This window comes from Aythya ferina, assembly GCF_964211825.1.
Source record: "Aythya ferina genome assembly, chromosome: 2".
Lineage (NCBI taxonomy): Eukaryota > Metazoa > Chordata > Aves > Anseriformes > Anatidae > Aythya > Aythya ferina.
In genome coordinates, this window is record NC_140297.1 from 1712644 (window position 1) to 1739080 (window position 26437).

Genomic DNA, 26437 nt, shown 5'->3' on the forward strand with positions numbered 1-26437 from the left:
GATGAAGACACTATATCCATCACATTTGCAGCCAAGACCCATGAAGCTCCATCTGGAACAAGCGTTTGTGGGACTGCCTTTGGTCAGCAGTGTTCCCATTCCCTGCTGCTGGGACCCTAGTGCTTTTTGAAATCTGGCCAGTCACTCAATGCTTATCATTCAGAAGAGGAGAAAAAGGTTACTCCTTGTTTCCACTCATAGTCTCTGGCTGGTTAGCCAGGCAAGGAATGTAGCATGCCTGTACAAACACCATTACATTTTCCTGAAACTACTACTGGAATTTGATTGCTGCTGGGGTGGTGATACACACACTATGCTAAATGTCAGGGCCAGGAGCATTTTTTGACCAGCTCTTCCTCCTGTGCAAAGCATGCTTGCATCAGAAGAAATGCCATGACTACACACTGAACAAGAAGAATGCCCTTAAAATTCATGTATGATAAACCAAATTTCTTCTTTTGAAGGTCTTAGAGCTAAAGTGTGCATAGGAGAGGGTTTTCAGCAGGTAAATTAGCATTTCTCTAGAAGATGCTGCCCAGCAGGAAAATAAGATTGGAGTTGACCAGATTTGTTCTTTGTTCGTCTGAAAACCACAAGCTTAAGGATTGTGAAGCTACCCTGTGCAAGGTCTTCCCAAAGGGTTTCCACAGACATAACTCATTCCCATCTTTCTGCATCCACATTGAACTAGAGGATCTCAGGAAGGTCCCTCCTCATAAACACAGAGGAATATCTAGCCCACATCCATCTGAGTGTGCTCCTGAAGGATTTTAGGGGCTCTGAGGCCCATAAACAGGCAAAGACACAAAAGAGATATTTTATGAGAATCAATAAAGATTTCTTTTTATTTTAATTCCCTTTTTACATACACCTGTGGTTTGTCATTTTCCGCTCATTACTTTGGTCCATACAGAAAGCAGAAGTGGAGGAATGTAAACCAAATGTCTGCCTGACGACACACACAAGGCAATGTCCTCGTAACACATACAAAGAAATCACAGTTTTGTCCTTTAGCTTTTCAGTCTTGTCCCTCTTCTGAAGTGAAACAAGGTCTTACAAAACCACTTCAGTGAAATTACTTGTGTGTGGGGAGGAAGAAAACACCCAAATTTTTTCCCTCCTGCTGACACTAGAAGAAAAGGAGCCAATATTCCCCAAACAGACGTATCGGACAGAGCTTGGCTGACTGCTAGGAATGGCCGAGTCCTTTTTCTAATGCCCACACCCCATCGCCACCATGGCTTGGTCACCCTGAAGTTGCTGAGAAGAAGCAAGGAGTTTTAGCAGCAGGTCTGTCTCTTCATGCATGCCCCAGCTCATGCAGATGGCAAGAGATTGACGTTGTGTTTCTGAACATGGGGATGGAAGACGATGCTTGGATACACCCGTCCTTCCTCTTCTGCCACCAAATGCCTTTCTCTGCCACCAGCTCTACCTGACACAACCTGTCCTTTAAAACATTTCACCTCCAACAGCAAATGGCTTCTTACTTATCCTTCCCTGCAGCCCTCAAGGAAGAGTGATTAATTTAGACAGAGGAAAATTAAAAGGTAAAAGCTCAGCCTGGCAGGAAGCATCCAGCTCTATATTTAGAAGGGCCCATGCCTGTTGTAATGCTCTGGTTTAAATAGATGCTGCTTTCCTGATGAAGTCATTGTTTTGTCTTCTGTTTTAGGTACCTGAGGTCTGCTCTGTTTGGAGAACATCCTTCATTAAAGCTCATTTTAAGTAGTCTTTCATGTGGCTATTGTATCTCTATTTCAGAGGACGTAGGCTCAGGCATTTTGGAAACCCAGTGCATACTCATCCCATCCATCTCAAATATTTTAATCCCACGACTTTTTTTCTAGCAAGATACCATGCCCTAAATCCCCACATGTAGAAACTGACCCCAATACAAAAGCCCAATGTTGTCACTCATGAAGCATTTTGAGAGAGGAGACACTGGCCATTCAGACCATCTTCTGCCACTTGATCTCTGCTTTCTGTTTTTTTAGTGCTATTGATATAAAACATAAAGGAACCCTGAATTGTGGGTGGCAAACAAGGTTTTGGGGACAAGGGAAGGGTAAGGTCATTTGTTTGAATCATTATCTTTTTCCTCCTCAGAATTTAAGGGTAAATCCCACTCTATGGAAATCAACACACATTTTGGTGTTGGTTTTCATGGGGTCAGGATTTCATTCCATATCAATGCCAGCACATCTGTGTTGTTGCCCAGAATGAGTAACTCTTGCTTTGAGGAAGATAACCAAATACTATCAAATTCTTGAGATCATATGCCAAGAAAACAATTGCTAAGGTCACAGGGAAAAGTTACTCTGTGGGACCCAGGAGAAATGTGTGTGAAAAAAAAAAAAAGAAAGAAAAAGTGCTAGTGAGGATGAAGAAGAAGAGAAAGTTGCACAGACTTTGATAAAATCCTCATTTGCTTTTTCAAGACATACCCTGTTGCAGAGAAAGTGTCATCGTGCAATAGAGCCCATCTCTATTAAATCTGTGCTGGACAGGGAGGCTTCTTTTCTGCCTGAAAAGAAGCCAGATTTATGACTCCCTGGTTACTGATGTTCATCTGGGTCAGCTCTTCCTTCACTTTTTCTTTTGTTTCTGGCCCCTGCGCTGTGTGCCAGACTCCGAGCTGATTTCCAGCCCTGCCCTGCCTCACTGGAGTCTTACAAATCCGTTCCGAATTAGGACAAAGTTTGTTGTGCTCTGTTTTTGCAAACGCTGCCTCTGGCTCCCTTACAACGCAGCGTCACTGCCCATCAGTGCTGAATGCCATCAGGAGATGTGCTCAAACAGGCGACAGCCCCAGATGGTACAGTAACACACCGCAGATGCAAAGGCAGCTCAAGGAACAGTTCTGCAAGCATGCCCCAAAGCAACACGGATGGACCGACCTAGAGAAGGGCACATAAACTACCTGAGCAGACCAGAGCATTAAGTTTAAATTAATCATAAAAGAGAATATTTGATAGCAGTGTGCCAGATTTAAACCCAAGCCCCCAGACACTGGAAAGACATCGCATAAGCTTTGCAGGTCATAATGAATGTCTCAAGATCTTCTATGAGCAAAAAACGAGTGAGTTCAATTGGAGGCTGAAATGCTGTGCCAAGGTTTGCAAACCTTTCCCTGGCCCGTGGGAAAGGTTTCACTGAACCTTATTTGATATTTCTTTTAATGCTCCCCTATGACTTCCATTAGCTTCTCACACTCTTTTTCCCACTTGCTTCCCAAATTCTGGCAAAATGTTGATATTATCTTGAACTTTGTAAACTGTGGGGCTAGTTGAAACCTGAAAGCTGGCGTGAAAACTTGGAGGATCTGAATTCCCATGCAAGTAGGAAATAAAAGAAAAAAAAAAGAAAGAAGAAAAAAAAAAGAAAGAGAAAAAGAAAGAAGGAGCTAAGAAAAATCCCTACCAGTTAAAACAGCTGAGAATGGCTAAGTGACCACAGTGTATGGCCGTGGGGAGAACAGAGTAATCTGGACAAGCAGAGATAAAACATGTTTGCTTTATGTGATGGCTGATGCCTTGGGTGTCATTTTATTTAATCCCAAACAGCAAACCCAGTGTCTAATTCTCAGCAGAGTATTTCTGTTGCTACAGTTGGAAGCTTTATTTTAATTCCATTATGCAAATTGCAAATGAGTCTTGAACTGTGGTCTAGATTCAGATCTGTTTTGCCTTGGCATTCGACCGAGTTAACTCAATTAACTTCAGTGGAGTAGCTCCTGCCTTCTGCCAATGAACATAAAATCAACATCAGGTCTGTTTCTAACTGTCCTGCCCTAGGGACTGGTGTTGAATGACTCCGTCCGCTCATTATATCTATTCCCTCCACCACAGAGAACTCCTTCCGCACAGGAGAAGCCAGAACACCAGACACTGCACAGAAACCATTAGAGCATTCAACAGAACCTGATGAAATAAACGAAAAAAAATAACCTATTATGACTATTTTATTGTTTATAATCATTCTTAAGTGTGGAGCAAAGACAGCAAGTCTTTTTCTTACTCTCTGTGCTCTTTCCTTAAAAATTCATGGCGAACAAAAGACAGTTTTGGCAGACCAAACTTTCGGCTCTGCCAGGGTGCCTGTGCTCTGAGCCCTGTGTGATGGATGTGATGTGACGAGGGTGCTGTGCAGCCGATCTGAGCAAATTGTTTTCCCCTCCTGATGTTCCAGATTGGTTTTGAATCTCGGAGTTGAGATTGGCTTCTAGCCATTAAAAAACCCTGAGTCTGCATCCAGTTAAAATGGAAAATGAAATGCCTGACTGAGTTCTTTAGGTGAGATTTAGGGGGTTCTTTTCTAGGGCAAGGTTGGAAAATAGGAGCTAAGTGTAAAGAAGGACCCCAACCAACATGAATTTGGGATAGAAGGACAGGGGTGTCCACTCTGCTGGTCCTTGCTGTGGCCTTTTCTGCCCACTAAGGAGAAGCACTGTCGAAGACCTAAAACGGTTGCTGGTCCTATCCCCTCTGCAGACCTGGACCACCACCCAGACTAATGCTACAGTCTGCTAGCACTGCCAAAAATCCATGTCTCAGGCTCCCCTGCACCTGCTGGACTCTCAGTAGAAGATCCCTGCTCTAAAATAATCAAAACCACCTACAGGCCAAAGAGGAGCCAGTGAAGATGTCTATCAGGCCTGAATAAAGAAGTACCTTGATTAGGACACATTTTGCCTCTTATGAGGCTTGATATATAGACAGCAAATAAACTTGTGGCTAACCACTAAATGAAGCTCATGAATAATATTTCTGGCTAAGACTTCCAGAACAAGGTCACTGGTTTTGGTTTAGCTGGGCTTGATGTCTCTGAGCTTTACATGACCAGAAGCTGGTCACAGGTGAGTTCTCAGTCACATCTCTGTACACTTCCATGCATCCCATGGAGCACATAGAAACACGAGACCAGGTTTCTGGCTCAATTGATCAGGTAATGGCTCATTATTGGGGGAAAAAAAAAAGCCAACCTTTATCTTTTTTTGTTGTTTGTTTTTTTCTGAGCAAAAGCAAACAAGAAAATTCAATTTGTTTCTTAGATTATTTTTTTTTTTACCATTGCAATGGTGAAGTTTTATTTTAGTACATTTTAGTTAACCACGTCTTTGTAACAACCCACCTCTGTTTTCTTTTGCTCTCCCACCCTTAGCTAAGAGCTAAGCTTGAGTTTGATTTTATGAGAGACCACAAAAATAGCCTGGATGGAACAGGGTAAGCCCAATAACTTTTGTACAAATGGCAGAATTTGCTGCCTCAGAACAACATGTTCCTTTGGGCCAACAGAATTTGTTGTCCAGGGGGCTCAACCTTTCACTTCTGTAGGCAAAACCAGGAGGACTGCTTTCCAACAAATGTCCACAGAGATGGACATGATTCTTATTTTACTTATACAATTTATGAACCATTATTTTTTCCAGGCAAATCCAGACAGACCTGGCCAATCCATGATGGAAATTTATTTATAGGGTCTTTTGCAAACTCATTTCCTTTACAATTTAATATTTTTCTCATTTCAAGACACCCTAGAGGAACGGGATATAAAATCTACTCTGTCTGGAGAGTGACACTGGGTTCCTGAAAAGCTCTGTAGCTGGCCAGGAATATCATATATGTCCTCTATTTACTCTGCAGAACGTGGCAATTCATCAGCAATAGAAGTAAAAATAATAATAACTTTAAAAAAATTAAACACAAAAATAGAAGTAAAAATAATAATAATTAAAGAAAATCAAACACAAAACGTGTTCCAGCATAAAGACTTTTAAAAATAAATAATTTCCCTAGACCTCTCTGAGGATGCAACATGATTTCTCCCCCAGCTGGTGCAGTCAGCTGGAAAGTGCCATGGTGAAGACCTACCTTAACCTGCTCATGGCCTTAAAACAAAGCTTCCTCACATGCTGAGCAATTTACAACTTGCAGCCACCAGTGCGATGCCCATTTATGACATAGGATACATGGCTGAGGAGGCAGACACCAAACCCATAACCCCAAAGGCTGGAAAATGCTGTCTCAGTTTTTTGTTTTTGTTTTTGTTTTTGTTTTTCCTTTTTCTTCCTGTTACAGTTAAAATGTCATAAAATCTGGATGAAGCCAGAAGGAGAGGATGTGAACCACATTATTGTCACATAACTTTCCATGACAAGGTAGAGACTGGTCTGTAGCAAACTCATGGGCAATGGGCACCAATAGGTGCAAAAACACACCTATGCTAATAAGAAGCAGTGCTGGACACAAAAGGACTTCACGGGTTCATGCAACCTCTCCCTTAAATGCAGACTCTTAAAGTACTTTCTCTCATTTCACGCAGTCCTATTTCAGGTGAAAGAATGATTGAACAGAGTGAGAAATCTGGATGACTTAAGGGAGATACTGATCGCTTTCCTCATCCTCAGTAATTCTGCTTGAAGTTTTCAATTCTGAGTGGAAGTTGTGCAAGAAAATTAGCCAGTGAAAACACAAAACAAAACAACAACAACAACAACAACAAAAGAAAACCAAAATGATAGCTGAGGTTTCTTAACTTTTTAAAAGATCAGATTCTGAAGTTTGAAAATTTGTAAGCCAGTCATTGAATTAATCAAAAAAATAATCAAGAATAAAATTGGATCTTCACTCCTAATGTATTTTTATATTTAAAAAAATTGAAAAATTTTACCAGCACTGTGGATGTTCTGCAGCTTTCAGCCAATTGCTCATAAACAAAAAAATGATGCTAATCCCTGGCTGAGGAGTTCAGTTTTTAGGAGAACATTGTCAATATTTTGGCTCTGATATGTATTGGACAGGATGGAGCAGAGCTGAGGAATGGTGCGGAATGGGAAAAGACATAATCTCATCTGCACCAAGACAAAGCAGTTTACAGAAGGTGTAAAATCACTCATCTGCACATATCCAGGAGAAAAGGGAAAAAAGACTCAGGAGCATCAGCAGACGGTGCTGCTGGGCTGGGTACCATGATTTAAACCTGCCAGGGGTTGAGATTCCCTGCCCAAACCCAGCACCTCAGTGGCAATGGAGAAGGGGACAGCCACCCAAAAGGTGGGCAAGGAGACCCCTCCCCAGTGTGCTTAGAGAAGCAAGAGGAGCTATAGGATACAGCCAGATGCTTTACAGGATAAGAAGAAAAAGTACACAAAGCTGACACAGTGGAAGAATAAAAACTGGAAAAATACAACCAGTTCCTCCAAGCCTTTGCCTCCTCCTAGGATGGGTTTGTGAAAGTCTCTCTACCCAAGTGTTGGCTGCACCCTGACTCCACAGCTGCCTCCTTTTTTTTTTTTTTTTTTTTTTCCCCAGGATGAGAACTATCATCCCAGGGGGACTCAGACCTCTGGATGGGGATAAACTGTCCTTGAGAAGTGCCCGGTGATGGAGAAAAGTGAAGGTGACCGCACTCCAGATCTGCAGGCTTTTGGCTAAGCACTGGCAGGACCACTCTGCCTGCCCTTCCAGCACAAATTCAAACTGCAAATGGTGGTTTCTTCTCTGTTTCAGAGACTCAGTGGAGGATGTCCTTGGATCCCTACCTAACAAAGCACAGCCTATGCACTCAGTCAACACTTTCTGCAATCTCAGCACCCAGCACGGGACAGATAGGAACAGACTTTGACAAATATACAGTCTGTCTCACAGTCTGTCATGAGTTTAAAGGCAAAATCATTCCCCTGTTTTGGTATAAGCATCTTCCTTTTTTCATGAACATTGAAACACCAAGGAAAAAGAATCTATTATGTATGATTTGCATTTGAAAAGACCAGGAAAAAATTTCTTCCCGTTGTGCATGTAATTTTTATCTCCATTTATCATCGGTTTTTAAGCATTTATTCTAAGTAATCCAGTGATGAATGCATTTCAGTTTACGAGGGGTTTTGTATTTGTTTATAAATAATTTTATGTTTTTTGCTAATTCCTTGAACTTTGCTAAGTGATTGTCAAATATTATTAATCTTGAGGTGTCTGTAACAAGCACAAGTAAACAGTGAGTCACCAGTGGGTTTTTTTTTTTGGTCTTTTTTTTTTTTTTGCTTTTGCTTTGTTCCAACAGTGAAATGATGCTAAGTGATCTTTGAGTGAGAAAATCAGGAAGGTCATTGCATGAACTTGGAAGATTTAAGCACAACATACTTCTAGATGGATAGAAAGCCAGAGACAGCATACTCAATGTGCTTCTCTCTTATCGGTGGTTCAGCCACATGGGATGGTAAATATCACAGCTGTACACATTGACAGCTGACTGGTGATAACTTGTACCCCCTTTATATTCCCTCCTGAGGCCATGCCAAAATTTGTGAGGAAAAGGCAAGCAGCGAGCATGGCTGGGCTGACTCAGATTTCTGCAGAGCTGGTTAGCTCTCCATGCTAAGCTTTCACTAGAGCTGACTTCTCTGGCAAGGCTACCTAACTTCTCTGTAATAGCATTGTTAGCATTGTTCCTGTGAATATTGTTGTTCATAATAGCAACAGTGACAATAAGAAAAGTTTATGCTTTGAAAACCTGTCCTTTCTATAGCTGCTGATTTGGTGGTAAATGGTTATGAGGAGTTTTGACTTATTATAATGATACAAAACAAACAAACAAAACCAAACCAAAACAAAAATAACAAACATCACAAATAAATACTGGCTTTTAAAGATTGGCTCATGTGTGTTTGCAATTGATTGAGAGGTGCTTCAATGCCTTACAGAGGCTACCACATCCCCTACCTATCTCTTAGCCACCACACCCCTACCAGGTCCGAATCCAAAACCCAGGGATGTCAAGGGGAGGAGGTTTGTTCCTTGATTTCACTGGGTGTTGGATCCTAACCTGAGAGGCTGTGTAAAGATGATGTGGGACACAGAAAGCAGAGTCAAGGTCTCAGCAGCTCTTCATGACCAACTTCAGAGTTTTGGGGGAAGTTTGTCCTTAATATGTACTCAAAGTCACAGTGGTGAAGTTATTGGATGCATCTCAGAGGTGCTGGTTGGTGCCACCCAGCAGCATATCTAAAGGACCAGGACAGAGAATAGGTTATTTTATAGGTTCCACCTGCATCCTAAAGGACTTCTGCAAACTGCCCCAAGGCCTGTTTTCTATCCAATTTGCATAACAGTAAGGTGGAGTAAAAATGCTTCAGGTGATTGGAATTTACCAAGAAAGAAAAAAAGAAATATGAAAACAAAACAAAACAAAGCACCATGAGAGGCTGACTTTTGGACAGCTTGAAGTGAATAGTAACATTATGACAGGGGCTGAAGAGAGGATCCAGGCTGGCTCAGCCAGAATCCTTCCTTTGAGGAAGCACTTGCTGCAATAGGAAATCCAGTCACTGTTCCTAATTTTATAGTACTGGACACTTCTCAATCATGCTTCAGAATGGTCAGAGACCCTTTGCTAATGCTCAGCTGGTGTGAAATGACCTCAGCACATAACACGGTTGGTCAACAAAGGCTGTATCTCTTTGCCACTGATGAAGACATGAAGTGTGTCAGAAAACGACCTTTTGGCGCACCTTGCAAAAACCACCAGAAAGAGAAACTCTGCACAGGGAAAAAATATTCCTGGTCTCTCTCTCTTGTAGGAAGCAGGTTTTTCCTTGTGCTCTTCCCTTTGGAGGCAACCCCAATAGCATTTTCTCATCTGAGCATCTCTAAGCAAACTCAATGGTTTTGGTTGAAGTTTTATACTCATTGGCACCAGCTAAGGCAGTGGCCAGGTGCACATAGGTGTGTGTGTGGCTCATCTGAATGACCCCATCATTAAGAATGGGAAAGATGCTCAGAAGGTGACCTACTAGGAGCAATCCCTGTGCTTTTTGTCCAGCAAATTTTGCCCTTGGTTCTCATGAAGGTAGGTTTGCCTGGCTGTATCCAGCATCTTATGCCTCTGGGCATTGATGCAGGCAGATTTGGAGTCTTTCTCCTTGTGAGGGCATGGAGTAGTGAGAAACAAGAAATTCAGATGGGGAGAATGAGCATCAATTTAAAGATTAAAAAAATGACTGAAGCTTGTTTCCATGAGCTTCCACAAACAGGGAGGGCTCATTTAGCTACCCTCAGAGCAGATTTTAGCCACACAGACACCGGCACACACTCTTCATGAAGATCTTGTGAAGATCACAACCAAATTCCCCTCCCTGCCTCAGCCAGCTTGGGAGCAGTCAGGGTGGGCCTCTCTCCACTGCTGTATCTGGAAGAATGACATTTTCGCACATTTTGATAACCACATTTTCCATCTAAAATTGCACTGGTTTCTGGCTTGCTACTGGGACTCAGGTCAGGGAAAGGAGAATACAGTTTTCAGCCTGCATCTAGCAACATGAGCTGTTAACCCTGCTTACCCCAGAGGACCATTTTGGCAGGCAGTGGGAATACCCAAGGGAAGAACATGCCCCAGGCAGCTGGTTGTACTGACCCTTCCATGCTGAGCTCTTGGCTGCAAGAATGGACAGCTACAGCCCCCCCGAGTAGGTCTCGTGTGTGTTACCAGACAGACTTTAAGAGGAAAGAGCAAACTGAACCAAAGACGCTGGTGCCCAGGGTGGCTTTGTACCCTTGCAAGAAGATGGCACTGTACCTTTCTTGCAAGACTCTTGCTCTACTGGGTGAGACTCCCACCCTCCCAGGCTGCCCAAGCTCTCCAAAAGGTGAAAGGACCACGTGCTCCTGTGCAACCCTCCCTCGCCAACTCTCAGTATCTCTGTTCAGCAGGTAGCAAGGCCCTCGGGACAGCCCTGCCCCCATTATCACCAGGGAGACTCAGATCACTGAATATATGTGTGTGATCAACCACTGGCCACATTGGTGGCTCACTTTTTTTTCCCATATAACTTAACCTCTTGTTCCACCGAACAGAGAAACTGTATGGAAATCCTTGGCATCTGATGCGTGGCCTGATATTCTTTTGCCCACTAAATGCTCTCCAGGAACCTTTCTCATCCTTTTGCTTCTTCTCCTCCTCTCTTTACATCACTGTCTCTCTTTCTTCTTCAACAAGTACTGTGGGTCTGTCTCCATCATAAAGCCCAGAGCCATTCAGGTACTCCTCGTCTTTGTTGTACTGCTCTGGTCCAGAAGAAGGCATGGAGTTTTCAGAAATAGAGCCATTTTTTACATAACCTGGTAAATTCCGGTGTCCATTGAGGGTCCCTGGTATAAGTCTTGTATTTAGATGGAGGGCAAGCGCCCCTCTCGTGGCTACATTTGTGATGCTGGTGTGGGAAACCATTGGTCCATAACTGTAGGTTGTGCTCCCACTTCGTGCTTTCCTTTTGAAGTCAAGTGCTAATGTCCACCTGCTCCATGACTTCTTTATTTCTGCTTGGACCTGTGATAAGAGGGGAAAAAAAAACATGAGTGGAAGGACAGAGGGCGATCAGCAGGATGTATTATCCACAGGGGTGGAGAAATCTTTGGAGGGTAAAATTGGAAGGAACATCTTGTGTTTATGCTGCAGGACATAAGAAACATATCTGTAGTTGCATTTCCCCTTAAAATCCATAAGCTTAGGCCCAACAAAACTTATGTTGGACCGTGAAAAGTAATTCTGTTCTTTGCAGTGTGCATTCACTGACCACCTAGATTGTTAGCATCCAGCCACAGAGGGAATTACAGGGAACAAAGACAGCTCAAAAGCAATCTTAAAATTAAAGCATGTCACTTGAAACAGAATAAAAGGGTCAACAAAGCTTGGCCTAACAAAAGAGCTTGCTGCTTAGACAGCTATTCTATCAATCCCCTTTTATTTCTGCCACCGATCAGATATTAGGCAGCACAAAACAGCACTTGTGCTGGGAAAAGGAAAAAAAAAAGCACTTTTTTTCCACCCATTAGCTACTTCCAGTAGCTCATTTATTGATGACAGATTGATCTGTATGTCTTACATGACCAAAATAAGTGTACGAACTTTCTGTGTGCATGTACAGATCTTTCAGTGAGTGAAAAACAGGGTTGCATCTCTAGACTAAGAGGGGATACACTGATGTGCATCCACCTTACCACCTGCATTTAGAACTAGCTTAACAAAGGTGGGACATAATTAAGAAGCTGATGACTCTTACCTCTCCATTGCAAAAACAGTATATGATGGCAACAAAAAATCCCTAGAAGAAAGAAGAAATAACACATTAATATTAATCTGGCAGCAGCTGAGTATCTATACCCTGATGGGGTTGCCCAGCATCCCTGTGTTTCTCTGAAATCAGTGATGTTTATAACTTGCTTTATATGATATGGATAGGAAACATTGCTCTGTTTAGTAGTGCGTGAGGGACAGATTAACGTAGCCATTTTTTACAGACAATTCACAAAGTAAATGGACTATATAAACTCTCTGGATCATGCTCTACCTAACACATCTATTCCCCTGTCCCGATCTTTTGCAAAATTCCTAAGACAGTGATGAGGGCCTGGGAAGGTGGTGGGGTCTCACTCACTAGAGGTATTTAAGAACATATTGGATACACATTTCCAGTGCTTTACATGTAGCTGATCCTGCTGCTGGACAGGAGATGGCCCTAATGGGACTCTTTCAGCCCTGGTTTCAGGTGGGGCAGCCTGTATGTTGGGCAGAACTGGCTGAGGGGGAGCGGCAAAACCAGTCAGATGTGAGAAAACCATCCACATATTTTTTATTGGTCAATAGTTTGGCCAGATCTTGGTGAGGTCACCTGCTATTTGTTCCCTTCTGAGCCCAGCAGGAACTGTGGAAGTGCATGGATGCAAGCTTTGTCCCCACCTGCCATACAATTTCATCTGGCAGACCCACTGTCCCCCTCCATCATCCACACTAGTTGACCATGATGATAGGTAGTTGCATGTGAGCCAAAAGTTAATCTCTGAGGGAAGAGTGGGCAGTGGCTAAAAAACACTGCTCTGCTTGTAGAGCTTTGCATATTCTTGCTGTTGTGCCTTATACAGGAGCAGTCCTATAACTGAATTTGCCTTTTACCCAAACCTTGAACTGAGGAATCCATTCACAGTGCTGAGAGACAGCTTGGGATAAGCTAATTGGAAGCTAATTTGAAACAACACGTCTCTGTGGATCTCTACCAGCTTATGTCTATCCTGGATCTACACAGATTTTGTGGGGCAAGGTATCTTTCAACAGGCTTTTTTTTTTTTTTTTTTTTTTTTTTTTTGACACACTGATCCTTTTGGCACTGTATTTTGCAAATATAAAACATACTTGTTGCTAAAATACTGTCAAATCACCTTGTGAATGAAATCTGACATGCTGTAAACACAACCCTGTTTCTAAAGAGAACACCTTGCACTCTCCTTTCCCTCCCCCCTCTGTTTAAATCCTTGTAGTTTGTCCCCATAGTTTAACAATTACAATACCTGGAAAGAGTTGAACAGCATTTCATAGTGCATTTGAACTTGCCAAAGAATCCCTGACACATCTGTGTATGGCATAGCCATGAAAACAATATAGTGAACGCCAAAGAGAGGCATAAGGACGAGGGTAGATTTCAGCAGCTTCCTGCAGGAACAAGGAAAGAGAAGACACAGAGGAAGTCAGTGGATGGGGTGAAACTCCCAGCCAGGCTGGTCCACGTCATACCTTGGTTGTCTATCGTGCATAATTTTATGGCTCAACCTGCCCCCTACACTAGTCCTGGGTAGCTTATGTTTACACAGGCTCTACGTACGCCCACAGCTTCAAGCCATTTATTCTCGTATGGCATGAGACACAACCCAATCCATCCCCCAGCATGTTGTGATATGCTAATCTAACCCTCTTCACATGCATGTCCCCATGAGATGCTGTTGTAGGTACTGGAGGTGAAGACACCAAGACTTCTTTCTCAGCCTCAGACCATCCATTATTGTCGGTCAGGAACATGGGAACAAGATGAACGAGTGACTGGAAAGAAATATCCACTGCTGCTTCCAGGTCCCAGCCTCTAAATTCCCTTGCCCCTAAAGGGTGATTCTGCTTCTGAATTTAAAGACTGGACATAGTCCTAGACAGCCTACTCCAGCTGGTGTTGCTGGAGCAGGGGGACTGGACCAGATGATTTCCAGAGAGTCCTGCTCACACAAAATTTCTGTAATTCTGCAGTTCTCTCTTCTAATTGAGGCAAAGATCCACCCAGGATTAGTGCCTTCTGTGCAACGGTGGAGAGGGAATTGCAGAATTATGCTAGATACCAAAGGGAAGTGAATGTCATAGTATGGGGTAAGCTGGGGGTCACCAATCCTAGGAGGTGTTTTGGACTGCAGCATCCCCTGGAAAGCCCTGTTTGAAGGAGAAGCTCCATCTCAGCACAACACCTATGTCAGGGGGTAGGAGGGAGGTAAAATGAAGCCCTGAGTGCTTGGCTGGGTTTGCTCCTGAGGGATCCAGCTTTGCCTGGAAGTGATGCTAATTGAAGGATTAAACCCGCTGCCAAGAGTTACAGCAAGTCACCAAGTGCAGGCAATTATTGAGAAGGACGGACATCACTACCAGAAAGACCTGGTACCACCTCTGTCCAGCAACTGGAAACCACCGAGGGAATTTAGAACATTAAAAGGAGCAGGCCCCATCCAAACCATAATTAATAGCAAGCTTCAGCCAGGGATAAATAAATAAATAGATAAATCAGAGCCCTGACAGGGCAGCAAAGGAAAACGGAGAGGTGTTTTCCAGCCAAATATCATTCCTGATTCAAATGAAACATCTTGTGTTTGGAGAGTGTGATGGTAGCAATGAGCTCATGGTTTGCAGCCCAAATTGCCCTGTTCTTCCCCCCTGCATGTGTCCTGCCGGTGAGTCCAGCTGAAGGGATTCGGAGAAGCCTTGGGAGCCCTCGAGCAGCCGAGGTGTCTCAGCAATCTGCTTTTTCTGTCCAGCTTTGACCATACTACAAATACCCTAAATTATCAAGAGAGAAGAGCTGGCAGAACAAAGGAAAACAAAACAAACAAGGAAAGGCCAGATTTCCAGCAACGTTTCAGGAATCTTTTTTTTTTTTTTTTTTTTTATTATTTCAGCAAAAGCACTGGAGCACCCACTGAAGGGCAGATTTAACAAATAGAGTAAGTTTTACAAAGCACAGGAGGGAAATAAACAGAAATAAATAAAATTGTACAAGGTTTAGGGGCTTCAACAGCACAAGCAACGCTTTTATTTTTGCACTGTTGGTTCAAGGCCAGCACAGTCACTTCCTAACTGGCTGGAGGAACTGAGCTCCTCTCTTTACTATGAGGCAGGTCCCTGGGGTTGGATTGGAGAGGTTTAGGGGAGGTTTAATCGGCTGCTGATTCATTCTGCATTATCAGGCTCAGAAGATGGTGTTCTTCTCACCTTTTTTTAAGTGTCTACAGGGTGGGTATTTTCAGCTGAACCACTCACCCTGGGCTCCCTCTGCAGTCAAAGAGGAAAAGGGGAACTTTCACTTCTCCCCGAACCAAGGAGGGTTCGTGACTCACCTGTACTGTTGTCTTGAGTCACACCTCCCTGCATTTGTCTCCCGTAGCTTGGTTGCTAGGACTCTGATAATATTGATAAAAAGAATAAAATTTACCTGGAAGAGGGAAAAACAACAACAATTAATAACTGTTAAAGGAGATGCAGCCGATGTTCATGTTGCCCAGGCTGTGTTTCCCCTAGGTGAGTCAAGGGGCTTGTATCTGAGCTGGAAGTGCTCCTCCTGTAGCAGGGATGATCTCCCCTGGGAAAAACCCAGTGAATGGTGAGATTACACCAGCCTTATTTAACCAGAATGGTTGAGAGAGAAGAGAATGGGATCCTCTGGGAAGGGGTAGGCATCCCAAATGGGAACACCACCACCTGAGCTAGCCAGCCTGGGCTGCCTTGTGCATGAGTCCCTTATTGAAAAATGCTGTGAGATAGGGAGAGACTGAAAGATAGCGAGGAGGTGGTGAGTAGACACCTGACAAGTGGATATAATCTCAGTATTCAAGGCAGTGATTACCAGACATTTCAAGGTTTGGACCGCAGTCAGCTCTCAGTGTTTTTCACATCATCTTTATTACTTGGCTTACAGCTCTGTACAGTGATATGGGCCATTTTTATGGCCTCATAAACCTCTTAAGCTGAGTTTGGGGTCCAGGGAGCAGAGTGAAATTCAGTTATATTGTCCCTTGCAGCCAACCTGATGTTAAGGTCCCCTCAGGCTAAGAGAAGCATTAGTAAGATGATTTTACATATTTCCATGTGCAAAAGGAAAGAAGAACAAGCAACCTGCATCACGAAGAAAACACAGAGTAGACACAGCTAGATATGACAGGTCAAGAACATAGAAGGGTAAAATAACTAAAACTTCTCTTGTACGTCTGCAATAAAAGTTCTCCAGAGGAGTGTGTGGTGTGGACCAGACAGTAGGGACAGCAACAACAGACAGAAAAAAATATCTTCTTGCTGTACAGTGAGCCATATCTGTGAACCCAGTTGCTGAACTAAGCTCACCCAGTCCTACAGGAACATGCCCATGGTGAGGGATGCTGCAAAAGGTAACAATACCTCATGGTTACACTGATATTTATCAGAGCTGAGAAATGGGGAGATGTTTGGGGGATTCCTGGGTTTTTGAATGTCCTTATGAATAGCTTATAACCCTAGCTGCTCCCAACAAACCTATTCTCAAGGACTACAAGAAGGCTGCACACTGCTGGGCTAATACTGATGTCTATGGGCTTGCAGCAGTCATTTGACTTCTCAGACACCAGTGTAGCAGCATTTCAAGGAAAAAAATTACCACGCCACACACAGCCTCATAGTTTCACACCAGAAGGGACCATTAGGAACCTCTAGTTTGATCTCCTGCAAAGCACAGTCCATAAGACCTCCTTGTATTCATTTTGGTTTGAGCTACAGCAGATACGGGTTTCAGTGTTTCCATGACGGAGATCCTACCACAACCATTGCTAAGTCGTTCCAATGGTTAATTATCCCCACTGTTAAAACAAGTAGCTCCCTGAGCAGCTGAATGTACACGGCCTGGTTTGCTATGGCTTTGTCTTCTGTGGTTGGATTCTTTCTCCTTTAACGAGGTGCAAGTTCGTTTCGAACAGCTCTCCTCTGTGTTAAAAAGGGGTAAGGTCCCACTACGCCCTTTCCAGTGAAGGGGCATTGGTAGAATTTCTCTCCAGTATCTATTTGACTGTTTTCATGAGGTCTGTGGGATTTTAACATCTATGCAACTCCATTCCCTTAGTTACATTTGGTTGGAATTTACTGACTGGCACAAGAGTTGTAAGGGAGGGATGGATAGACCGACAGGCAGAGAAGCACACAGCCTGGGGCATATAACTCATTTTCATTGGAAACCAATGTTAGAAAAAGGAATTAAAAAAAAAAAAAAAAAAAAAAGCAGGCTTTTTTTTTTTTTTCTCATACGAGTTTTTCTAGCTTCAAAGTCTCAACTGTGGTATCTTGTTCTACATTTGTTGAATAAATTGAAGATATCCAACCTTATCATAGTGAGGAGGGAAACTCCTGTGACTTTCCTGAAACATGTGCTAAGGTTTAAAAGAAATCCAGACAACTGAACAAAATCAGTTAGTAACATAGTGGAGGGATTTTAAGCCCCTCAGCCTTCAAATTCTCTGCAAGTACATCCAGAAAATGCATAACTTAGTCCAGCAACATATGACCAGCCAGTGTGGGAATTGAAAAGGCAGCCAAGTGAACAATATGAACCCACAGAAATTAAACAGAAACAACCCACAGAATATTTTTGCATGATAAATAGCTGCATTTGCAAATAGCCAAGGTACAAGCAGAGCAGAGCCTCATGGAGAAACATTATTTTTACAAGGGCAAGCCTCAATTGAGCTCTTTCTCCTCTGCTAATTGGGCTTTAAATTAAATGCAATGGGGTTGCTGGCATTCATCTCATTGAACTATCTGAACTTTCTTCTCCATCCTACTATTTTGTTTCCAATGACCACACTGTGGGCTTGGTGATTCGTTTCTTCCAAGGTACAGAATTGATTACTAGGGCCAGGTGGAGAATTTCCACCAAAAGGAAATTCTGAAGAAGAAAAAACCCCATCAAATCCAAAGTAGCTCACCTAATCACACATATGATCACATTTACCTCAGAAACTTTCCTGGTGTTTATATGCAGATGGACTGACTTTCTTCTCACCCACACTGATCATCTTCCAAGGCCTCCTGATTTGTGAGTCAGTGCAGAGTACACAGAGCTTAATGCAAAACCCTCTGAAGACTATAAAGAGATTCTTACTGACTCTGCTCAGCTACTCCTGGATGTATGTAATGGGGAGCTAGGATATGTGGGTGGGGAAAAGCTCTTTTACTTGCACTTACCTAACTATCAGAAGATGGAATAATGGAGAACCATAGGGAAAGACAGAAGGAGGAACAAGGGTAATGACTGAAAACTGCGAAAGCAACTTCTCAAGCTAATTAGGACCCAGTTCAAGCAAACACGTGACCCACCAAATGCCCCGATGAACTCAATAACAGTGCTTCCCAATGCAGATGCATGGTAAGAATGTGTTAAGACCCCTGGGGGTTTTCAGTATCACATGGGTTGTCAATATTATATTGAATATTTGTTTCGTTAATGATTTTAGGTCTTAGGTCATGCCATCTTTCTCTCCTAAGCAAAACAAAACTGCACATAACCCCACTGCTGTACGCAGCTATTGAACTTATAGACAGGTCAAAAATAAGGCCCTTAAACTGGAGATGCTGAGACTCCACACCTAAGGCAGGAGCTGTGCTAGAAGGTAATTAGAGCAGGGTAGCCTGGCCCCACTCTCTGCACTGTGCCTACACCGTCAAATGCAGCCTCCCACCATTGCAGTCAGCCAGTACTCACCACGATAGCTGCCAGGATGGGCACCTGAATAATCCATTTTAAATTGCCAGCACTCAAGTCCCAACACCTGAGAAGAGATTGAGATCCCATTAGGAAATAATTGGTTACGAGGAGCAACAGACTCGCTGTCTCCTTGGGTAAATCCACCCTCGAAGGATGGGATTCCTCCAAAGCCTGCTGGGTTGGAAAGACCTTGATCTAACCTTGCCTTCAGTCCTCATGGCTCCAAAGGAGCCCTTTTTCCTGCTGTTACACCATTCAGAACTGAAACCCCTGCTAAATGCATTTAAAGTTATGTTCTCCAGATGGTGGAACAGCTCTTTCCACAGTCATCAAGACCTGTCCCTTCTGGGCAGGAACCCACCCTTTTCCACTTCTTCTTCATCTCTTTAAGAGAAAAAACTACACGAAAAGTATTCTGGTTTTCATGAAAACAAGAGAGGCTGTGCTGGGTTTTGCACTGGCTGAAATAGTTTAATGCTACCCCTTGGAATAAGCCTGCACAACTTTGCCTGGGGATCAGTTCTGTCCGAGTATGTGGTAGTATGGATAATTCTGTTTTTCTACATTCAGATCCTGTGCTTCCTTCATCCCTGCAGTCACACCAAGACCCAGACATGCCCCATAAAAGCCTTTATCTTCTTTTCATCTCCAGCCCTTATCCAAGTAAGGACTGTAAGGGCAAACTGTTGGTGGCATGGATGTTCATCTATGGTCCTCCATCTGCTGATGAGGGGCTGGACGCTATTTCCTCCCAGGCATTTCCAGCAGCCATGGAATAAGGTCACTCAGTGTTAATTACTCTGTTTGAATTCTCTCCAACCACAGAGAGAGGACTGCCACAGGCCTTTCTTTATCTGAGCCAGACAGCCCCCACATGGCAGCTGCAGTTTTCATTTCGTGGGCCAAACTGCCCAGGCAACTCTTCAAGGAAAGCGAGACAGGGGCAGAGAAACCACCAGTGCTGACTGAAGGGCTGTACGAGGATGAGCCTGAGCCAATGCAGATGCGTCATCCTCCACTAGCTGTGCTACCAGGTCCTTCTGAGCCTGGAGCTTGGCTTTCTCCCCTTTGCAAAGCAGTCTCTTCCTAGGCAAAGTCATTGGAAAAGTTGCCTGGGACCCCCAAATTTTTAATGGCACATTGTGTATAGGAGAAACCTGCCTTGTGGTCAACGTTGGGCTGTTTGGAGGCAAACATGGTTGTGTTGGGCTTGAAGATTTGATGCTATGGATGCTTCCTTCAGCTTGATGCAAGAATAGTAGGCCTTGGGGTGTTTGTATAGGACCAAAGAAACAGCTGATTCGGCATCCTATTTCTACAGTAGCCGGAAAGTGATATTTAAGGAGAAACAGACAAGAAGGTAGTAACATTTTTCCAGAATATTCTTCCAACAATCTGCAGTTCAGGATGGCTTTCTGAGCCAGAACGTTACTATTTAATACGTCTGGAAGAATTTATCTCATGAGTTTTTACAAATGCTTCTTAATCCTAAGGACATGCTGGCACTCACACCTTGTGCAGTGAAGAGGTGCTTCACCCCTCCTCAGTGTGGAGGCATCTCCTGTGGCTGTGCTGAACCTGCTACCACCCAGCTTCATGCAGGGCTTTCCAGCTCTGCTACTGGAAGAAGCAGGGAATGACTGATCTCTACCCATGCTCTGCAGGGCATTCCTTCATGATTCAAGCCATTCCTGCCCCTGCCTGGCTGTGAAACATCTCCTTCAGCCCCAGGGATAACAGCTGTAGGTGTTCACATTATTAATTTCTGTAAAATGAAAGCAAAACCAGGAAAGTTGGACCCATTTTAACTTTCACCCCCAACAGAAAAAAAAAAAAGAAGAGAGAAGAGAGGAGAGGAGAGGAGAGGAGAGGAGAGGAGAGGAGAGGAGAGGAGAGGAGAGGAGAGGAGAGGAGAGGAGAGGAGAGGAGAGGAGAGGAGAGGAGAGGAGAGGAGAAGAGAAGAGAAGAGAAGAGAAAAGAGAAGAGAAGAGAAGAGAAGAGAAGAGAAGAGAAGAGAAGAGAAGAGAAGAGAAGAGAAGAGAAGAGAAGAGAAAAGAGAAGAGAAGAGAAGAGAAGAGAAGAGAAGAGAAGAGAAGAGAAGAGAAGAGAAGAGAAGAGAAGAGAAGAGAAGAGAAGAGAAGAGAAGAGAAGAGAAGAGAAGAGAAGAGAAGAGAAGAGAAGAGAAGAGTTGCTAATTTCATAGTAGGAAGTGATTCTGGCTTTCTCTGGTTCTTTTTATCCTTGTGATACACCCACAAAGTCACCTATGCCAGAAGCCCCACGAAGGCATCACAGGTGAAAGAAAGAAAAGGAAACCCAACAGGACTTACTCTGTGTCGGCTAGAGTGGCTCTCACGCTGGCCCACGCTGTAACAAATACAGCAGGGAGACCTGGAAAGAAACACAGATCAACAGGGTGAGCAGGGGAATTAGAGGACTCTGACAGCATAAGCCCAATTGGAGAAGGATAGGGGAATGTGGAAGAAGGAGCTTTAAAATATTCAAGCATAATTTGGACCATTAAAGCCATTTGGACTATTAAAGCATTTGGACCATTAAATCTTGTTCTTTTTATCTCTTCTGTGGTCCAAGCACTGTAATGGTAAACCAAGGATGGGAAGGGAGCATTGTATGGAGGCCAAATGGCATGGCCTGGACAAGTCCACCCTACTAAAGTCTCCTGGTTTTCAATATGGAGCAGCTTGCTTTGCTTAAGCTTAAGCTATATTCTAAGCCATGCCTGGAGATGCCCCGTTGATCTGGGGTCAATGGACCCAATGTGAGTCATGGACTTAGGACAAATGGTCACATTCCTGTACCTAAGCATTGCTGTATGGGGATGTAGCCTGTATGGCCTGAACCTGTGTGACCGCTGCTTGCTCTACATAAATGATTCAACTCAAAGCAGAGATGGGGTTTGTATAGTGCATCTTTCCCAACATATTTGTTCCTTTCCTTTGGATTCAGGGAATGGTGGGTCTAGAATTGGACTCAGACTGTATCACCCTGAAAATGGCCTTGAGTATGCCAGAAAGTTGCACTGAATCCAGAAAACCTTGGTGGCAGCAACGAAACAGGGTCTGGGCATGCCTTTTGCAACTTTCCATGTTCACACATTGTTTAACTGTCAGGTAGCTCCCAACCATCTCAGAAACCCCTCTTTGTGGTTCAAGCCGTCCATTTTGGGAAGAGAAGTGGTGTAGAAGGAGAGCAAAGCTGTATAAGTGTAAGCTGTGCCATCACCCCAGTTGGCCTCTAGGCTGGGAAAACAAATTCTGACCCATTTAATGTACAGAAATTGATGTGGCATGCAGATTGAACTCACCTATGGGCCTTAACCAAGCCCCTGAAAGAACTGCACTGCCCTATGCCCTATGTACACCGCTGATATTTTTTAAGAGGCGCCAAGGCAGTGCCTGGCTGATATTTTGGCTAGAGAAATAAGAAGTAGCAATGAGCTGAAGGAGGAAATTTTGGAGGGAAAAATTAATGTCTTTTTTTTTATTTTTTTTTGGAATGAAAGGTCAAGGGCTCTTTCATAGGTCCTAACTCTCTACAAATTTTTCTTTACTTCATTTTGATTTTTTCTGGCCTGGATGGATAAAAAACTCTGTTAAGTGTGAGAAACTTGCTGCATGAAGCAGACAAATGCTGGAATTCAGCGTAATACTTGCAAAATGCTCTAGCCCAAGGTTCACTCCCAAAGGAACCATCCTCATTTCAGCACAGTTACACTGGGCATCGTCTTTTCCCTGCAAAAAGTAAGAGAATCACCAATATCCAAATGCAATCTTCTATTTATTTTTTTAGGGTCCAGTTCTGCTTTATTTGTACAACTGAGTCCCCTACTGGCTTCCCTTAAAAGGCAGGATCAAATCCACAGTAGCTTCCACAAATTCCAGAAGAATAACTCCTTTCAGGTGAAAAAAAAAATTAAAAAATAAATAAAGGCGACATTTATCACCGATGACTGTAAATATGCTGTTCACAGTCTAAGCTCATTGGGGCTCGGCGTGCATAAGCACACGCTTAACTTTCAGCATGCACTTAAGTCTCATTAGAGTGCTTAAAGGCTTTCCTGACCACGGACGCTTTCCTGAGCTGGGGTGTGGGGCAGGGACGCCTGTCTCGTACACACATGGACAACGGGGCCGTTATCTTACTTGGAACCTTTAAATGCCACGGTAATATAAGAAAGCATAAATAATTAAACACAGAGCCTCACTCAGGACCAGCACTGCCTACAAAGATACATTTATAAGGAATGCACCCTGCTTCACAATCCCCTGCCATGGCTGGCACTGGATAGAAAATACTTAACCTATTGCACCGGGAGCCCATGAGCGTGCTGAAGCTGAGGGCTTGGGGAAGGTGATGATTTATTGCAACATGCACCATCTATATCCTTCTCACTGTTAATCACCCATCTATGAAAAATACGTGCGTGCTGCGAACGACTGGCAGAGCTACCCGAGGCTCAGATGCTGTAACTACTGATAGCAGCAGTCACATTCCCCTTTACACCCTCTGCCTTCAGAGGCTCGGGTGCCTGCTGCCTGCCCATAGGCAGTGGATGTTCACCCGTTATGGTGAAGCTATAATTTTGAAAGATGGATTGTTTCAGAGATTTGGATGCGTTTGACACATACTTTTTCCTCGCTAGCCTGTCCTGTATTTCAAAAATGACACCATTCCCATTCCTATTAATGCTGTGTTGTGTTAAAGGTTCCTAGCAACAATAACACATGCAGGAGAAAATAATTATATCTATGCATGTATTTATTCTGCAACTGCCACCTCACTCTGTGCAGGCAAGCTTAGGAAAAGGATCCTTGACATTTTCTGCAAAACACACAAAATGAATTCCTGGCACCAGTTTTATTGCTACGTTTGTCTTTCTGTCTCTCTAGCATGCTACTTATTTTCAGTGTGAACAGTCATAAATATTCTTAAATTTACGGAATGTGGAATGAATCCTCCCCCTCCCCTTTCCTCTGCCCCATTTTTAGATTCTCTCTCCATCAATGCAACATGCAGAGCTTGGGCCTCCAGGTGCTTTTTAGAATTCAGCTTTTTCCTCCCCCTCTGGTAAACCAGTCTGTCGAAGGCAGGGTCAGGAGGCTTAGTCTTCCCTCCAGCATCTTTTTACTTTCAGAGGGTGATGACTGGCTTTTTGGTGTCACCACGTGAAAGTGATGCCCTGAGATGGACAATACTACTACTGAGCACTCACAGCAACCATTGATGGGAGAGCCATTAACCAAAAAACCTCAAAGTTAGACACGTAAAGATACAAACAGGCAGATGCCCGAGAGGATGCAGCTCCTCTTGTGATTAAATGCATCTGGCCAACCTGCCAGAAAAAGGAAAGCAAGCCTCCAAAAAATCCTGTGACCTCCTAAGTGGTTGTGTGTGCAGAGGGGTGTGGGTGCAGGTGGGCGCATGCTCGTCCTCCCCCAAACGGTGTGCGCACGACCAGCGTGATGCAGGATGAACCCCGCGGGGCGGCGATGCCGTGAGCGACTTCTACAGAATCCACATTGTATGCGCTGTGCATTTCCAGTCGTTACACACAGTGTGTACAATGCAGGTGCTATAAAGTCAGGCGTGGAAAGGGAGGTGGTGAAGTCGCCATCCCCGGGGGTGTTTAAAAGCCGTGTGGGTGCCATGTGGTGCCTAGGGACGTGGTTTGGTGGCAGGGTTGGGAATGGTTGGACTTGATGATCTTAAGGGTCTTCAACTGAAATGATTCTATGGTTCTGTCATCACCCTATCAGACAGCAAAAGTGCAGGCCTCAAGCTGCACAAATTCTGGTGTCCATCCCAGCCCCTGCTCTGCTCTGCCACCTTCCTTGCACAAGTGTCCTGGCACGTGGAAATGTGCCATTTGTGCATGTGTCAAAGCTGTGAGTTAGAGAGGCAGTTGCAAAGCGCCTGCTAGGAGAAGAAAGCTCATGAATAAAGACCTTATGTAGGCCTGGAGAAATCTGGTCTCTGTTCCCTGCTATTTGAACACCTCTGAATTTATAGGGAGTGTTTTTTCAGCCCCTCTCTGTCACAGTTTCCTCATATCAAATGGGACCAATAACACTTACATACACCTCTTGCCCTGTTAAGTAGGAATGCTTTCAGGCAAGGATGATTTCTGCATAGATTACCACGCGGGGCTTCCCATCACGGGTTTTTGGACCTGAGCACCTCTGACAATAACACGTGGATCTGTTTGTCTCATTCAGGTCTCCCTGCAATGCTCATTTGCACCATAGCTGACAGCCAGTGCGGTCCAGCCGGGGGAATTAACGCGGTGTGAAGGAAAAATGCCAGTGGAATCAGCTTGGGTTTTCTGGCTATTGGTCATGCTTCTTAGACTTCCTTCATAAAACAGCTGCAAGGAACTTGAAGTCTGCTGGGGAATTTATTGTTGCCCATAATACCATTATTTATTTATTTTTGTTGGGTGCTGGCAAGGAACAAGTTCCTGTCTGTCATCGGTGCCTCCTCTGCAACTGCAAGAAGGGCGCTGTGGACTTGCATGGAGCCCTGCTCCTTTGTGCCAGTGAGGATGTGGACTGAAAAAAATCAGCTGAAATCTTTGGGTCTGACATCAGAATAACTGTATGTACTGGTTTCCGCTGGAAATAAGCTGCTGCAGGGTGACTTTTGCTTCCCCCACGTTGGAAATTTCCAGGCAGGATAAATCCTCCCTTGTTTATTGTTACACAAGCAAAAAATAAAAAAAATAAAAAAATAATCCCGGCTTTTGGGGCAAATGTCTTTTCTCTACCTATGTGGAATGTCATAATTATTTATCACTGATTCCCTGTCATTCATTGCTGTGGTATGGGCAGGATCCAGTGCCCACTGCAGGGAACTGGAGTTTTTCCACTGACTCCAGTGGGTCTTGGATTGGGTTGCCCTTTCCAGTGCCCAAAAGCTATCAAAGCAATACGTCTGTGCGGGTGTGTGTGTGTACATTATCATGCTAATCAAAACAAAGCAAAAACAAATGCAACTGGAGGGATCCTATGTTCTCATTCCAGAGGAATTTAAATTAAGCAGCCTCAAACTTTTGGAAGCACACAGATGATTGGTGTTGTGACAGGTGTGACTTCAGCTTTGTGGTTGCTCTGATAAAATGATTATACTCTGGCAGTGGTTGGAAGAATTAATGAGAGGAACCCATGCCTGTTAGACTGTTTTCCTTTGGCTGCATTACGAGCAGCATCAAGTTGGTTTTTCTTGTTAAACATATGGCATTATTTTTCAACTGCTTCTCTCTCTTCCAGAATTTGCTCTGGGGAATTGCTTCCTGAAGTCTGCTCCATACAGCGCAGTGCCATTTTCTGAGGAGCACATTTTATGTAGCTTGAAACTTTGGAAGAGGGTGTGGGTTTTTGCTGGTTGATTTATTTGGTTTTGTTTGTTTGCTGGTTTGTTTTAAAGAGCTGATATCTAAATTCTTTTCTCTCACTGCAGCTGAGATAACAAACTCTCTGTCTCCAGAATATCTCTTTTTATTTATTTTCCCCCCAAACCTACTGGCTGGTGGGGACTTGACTCTACCTGAGAGATGGATGCCCACTTCGGGACTGACTTTACACCTCCTGTTCTTGTCACAGGGCAGCACCAGCAGTTTTT

The 26437-nt window shown here is 43.8% G+C and overlaps 1 protein-coding gene across 2 annotated transcripts in view; it reads right to left on the reverse strand.

Moving 5' to 3' along the window:
* Positions 1-814: 814 nt before the first annotated feature.
* PTH1R (parathyroid hormone 1 receptor) overlaps positions 815-26437 on the reverse strand; it is a 67635-nt gene continuing 42012 nt past the window's right edge. For both annotated transcript variants that reach the window (XM_084507663.1, XM_084507664.1), the window contains 6 exons: positions 21130-21190; positions 18797-18863; positions 15414-15508; positions 13338-13479; positions 12056-12097; positions 815-11322 (listed from right to left, as the gene is read on the reverse strand). In XM_084507663.1, coding sequence (XP_084363789.1) covers positions 10960-11322; positions 12056-12097; positions 13338-13479; positions 15414-15508; positions 18797-18863; positions 21130-21190 — 770 coding nt within the window. In that variant the 3' untranslated portion in view covers positions 815-10959. The remainder of the gene's footprint in view (positions 11323-12055; positions 12098-13337; positions 13480-15413; positions 15509-18796; positions 18864-21129; positions 21191-26437) is intronic.